At 38.1% G+C, this 3,256-nt stretch overlaps 1 protein-coding gene across 1 annotated transcript; it reads right to left on the reverse strand.

Moving 5' to 3' along the window:
• Window positions 1-6: 6 nt before the first annotated feature.
• On the reverse strand, window positions 7-657 carry LOC102832891 (keratinocyte-associated transmembrane protein 2-like; the record flags this gene model as incomplete). The annotated part of the gene is made up of 1 exon (XM_006864241.1): window positions 7-657. A coding segment is annotated over exon 1 (651 nt), but the record flags the coding sequence as incomplete, so codon positions are not given.
• Between the last annotated feature and the right edge of the window lie 2,599 nt (window positions 658-3,256).

A 3,256-nucleotide genomic window follows, 5' to 3' on the forward strand; every position in this document is an offset into this window, starting at 1 on the left:
CTTTCTTTTGTTGTGGTATGTAATATAAAGAATAGCAATACAAATACCAAAAATAATAAGATGAAAAAAGAAATGGCTGTCGTCCTGTACTATATTTGAGGATGGGGTCTTGAGAGATTTTAGTGCCTGTTCAATTCTCATGTAATCCCTGTCTTTTTCCAAGGTTTCCTGAGGCTCATGGCCTCTGGGGCGGATGGTCCACTCATAATCTCCATAGTCTCCATTGTCCTGAATGTCTTTGGCGGTGGCTGGAGAACTATTCAGAGAGAAAAGAACCTCCTCATCATCTTCCTCATCGACGTTAGGATCTTCATTGTCATCAGGCACATCCTGGAGCAGCGCAGCAGGTGAGAGACTAGGGACCACCAACGCTCCTCCACTTTTCTCTGTACTCGTTATCAAAGGGACAGTAGTGCTGATCTGGGAAACAGAAGCCTTGGTTTGGTTGCCATGTGTTAAACCATTCACATCTATAGCAGAAACATCTGGGTTGGGTACAATTTGGTTCCGTGGATCAGGTAGTGATAGAGCACTGGACGAAAGCAGGACAGCCAAGACCAGCAGTCGCGCCAGCCCTCCAAGGGCCTGGATACTCCGCCCAGGCAGTAGCTTGGCTTGCGCGGTCCCACTCATCCTCTCGAGAGCGGCAGCAGCCATAACGGACTCGATCCGGAGCCTGCACTCTGTGTCCACCTTTTAATTGGGTTATTTGTCCTTTTCTTGTAGAGGTGTTGTAGTTTCCTGTATATTTTAGAAATGAGTTCCTCGTCTGATGTGTCATTGCAAAAGATTTTTTCCCATTCGGTGGGTTCCCTTTTTACTCTTCTGGTGAAGTCTTTTGATGCACATAAGTTTTTAATTTTTAGTATGTCCCAATCATCTATTTTATCTACTTTTGTTTGTGTTGTTTTCAAAATGTTTTGTAGTCCGTGTATTCCCAGAATTAGTGCCCTCACATTTGTCCTTATTCTTTCATTGATGGCCTTCATAATTCTGGGATTCACATTTAGGTCCTTAATCCATGTTGAGTTAGTTTTTGTATAAAGTGTGAGGGGAAGGTCTTGTTTCAGTCTTTTGCATTTCGTTTTCCAGTTCTGCCAGTACTATCTGTTGAAGAGACTATCATCTTCCCATGCGATATATTTAGGTGTTTTGTCAAAAAATCAGTTGGCTGTATGTGGATGTGTTAATTTCTGGATTCTCGATTCTGTTCCATTGATCTATGTACCTTTCATTGTACCAGTATCAAGCTGTTTTGACCACTGTAGCCACGTAGTAAATTTTGAAGTCGGGAAGTGACAGGCCTCCAACCTTATTCTTATTCTTAAGCAGTGCTTTGCTTATCCTGGGTCTCTTTCCTTTCTATATAAAATTTGTAATTGTTTTTTCCATCTCTTTGAAGAATGTCATTGGAATCTGGATTGGGATCGCATTATATGTGTAAATTGCTTTGGGCAGTATTGACATTTTTACAATGTTAAGTCTTCCTATCCAGGAGCATGGTACATTCTTCCATTTTTGTACCCATGCTCATTTTTTAACTGGGTTATTTATCTTTCTCTTGTAGAGTTGTTGTAGTTTCCTATAGATTTTAGAAGTTAGTCTCTTTTCTGATAAGTCATTGCAAAATATTTTTTCCCACTCTGTAGGCTCCTTTTTACTGTTTTGGTCCTTTAGATACACATAAGTTTCTAATTTTTAGAATGTCCCAATCATCTATTTTTTCTTCTTTTATTTGTGCAATTCTCATAAAGTTTGATAGTCTATGTGCCCTGTATTATATCCCTTAAATTTGTCCCTATTTCTTAATTGATGACCCTTATAATTCTGGGATTCACATTTAGGTCTTTAATTCATGCTGAGTTGGTCTTTATATATGTTGTGAGGTAAAAAAGTCTTTTTTTCTTTTTAATGTTTTATTGTGAATTATGTGATAGTTTTCATGGGAAACCGGTAGTTTTACATTCATCCTGTTGTATATCATTTCATTGCCATGGTTACAATCTCCTCTATGCATCATCAACCAACCAAAGGGTATACCCCGCAAGCCTGCCCACCCCCCACCCCCGGTCGTTAGCACACAGCCCCTCTCCCTCTCTGGGTCTAAAGTCCCCAGCTGCTCCATCTCTCCATGTCATCATGTGAGGTATTGGTCTTGTTTCAATCTTTTGCATATTGCTTTCCAGATCTGCCAGCACCATCTGTTGAAGACACTATGTCTTCCCCCACTCGATGTACTTTGGCCCTTTGTCAAAGGTCAGTTGACTGTATGTGGATGGGTTAATTTCTGGATTCTCAATTCTGTTCCATTGATCTAAGTATCTTTCATTGTATCAGTACCAGGCTGTTTTGACCACTATAACCATGTAGTAAAATTTGAAATCAGAGAGTGAGAGACTTCCAATCTTTTTTCTTATTTTTAAGCAATGCTTTTTCTATCCTGTGTCTTTTTCCTTTCCATGAAAAGTTTCTAATCATTTTTTTCATCTCTTTAGAGAATGTTACTGGAATTTGGATTGGAATTGAATTATATCTGTAGGCTGCTTTGGATAGTAACTGGCATTTTTACAATGTTAAGTTTTCCTATCCAAGAACATGGTATATTCTTCCATTTTTGTAAGTCTCTTTTGTTTTCTTGTAGTAGTGTTTTATAATTTTCTTTGTTTCTGTAGTTCAATTTATTACTAAATATTTCATCCTTTGGGCAGCTATTTTAAATAGTATTGCTTTCCTAATTCCCTTTTTAGCACTGTCATTATTAGTATAGAGGATTCCAACTGATTTTGTAGATGGATCTTTTACCATGTCACTTTGCTGAATCTTCCAATGAGTTCTAGTAGTTCTTTTTGCTGAGTCTTTGGGGTTTTCTATGTACAGGACTACATCATCTGCAAATAGAGAGAGGTTTACTTCTTCTTTGCCAACTTGGATACCTTTAGTTTCCCTATCTTGCCTTATAGCTTTGGCCAAGACTTCCAACACAATATTGAATAGAAGTAGTGATAAAGGACATCTTTGTCTGGTTCCTGTTCATACAGGGAAGGCTTTCAGTTTCTTTCCATTGAGATTGATGTTGGCTGTTGGTTTTGTACATATGATCTTACTTATGTTGAGGAATTTCCCTTCAATTCCTACTTCATTGAGTTTTTGTTTTGTTTTGTTTTTTTAAAATCAGGAATGGATGTTGGATTTTGTCAAATGTCTTTTCTGCATCAATTGATATGATGATGTGGTTCATTTCCCTTTTAAAATTTAT

Source organism: Chrysochloris asiatica, unplaced genomic scaffold, assembly GCF_000296735.1.
Source record: "Chrysochloris asiatica unplaced genomic scaffold, ChrAsi1.0 scaffold00062, whole genome shotgun sequence".
NCBI lineage: Eukaryota > Metazoa > Chordata > Mammalia > Afrosoricida > Chrysochloridae > Chrysochloris > Chrysochloris asiatica.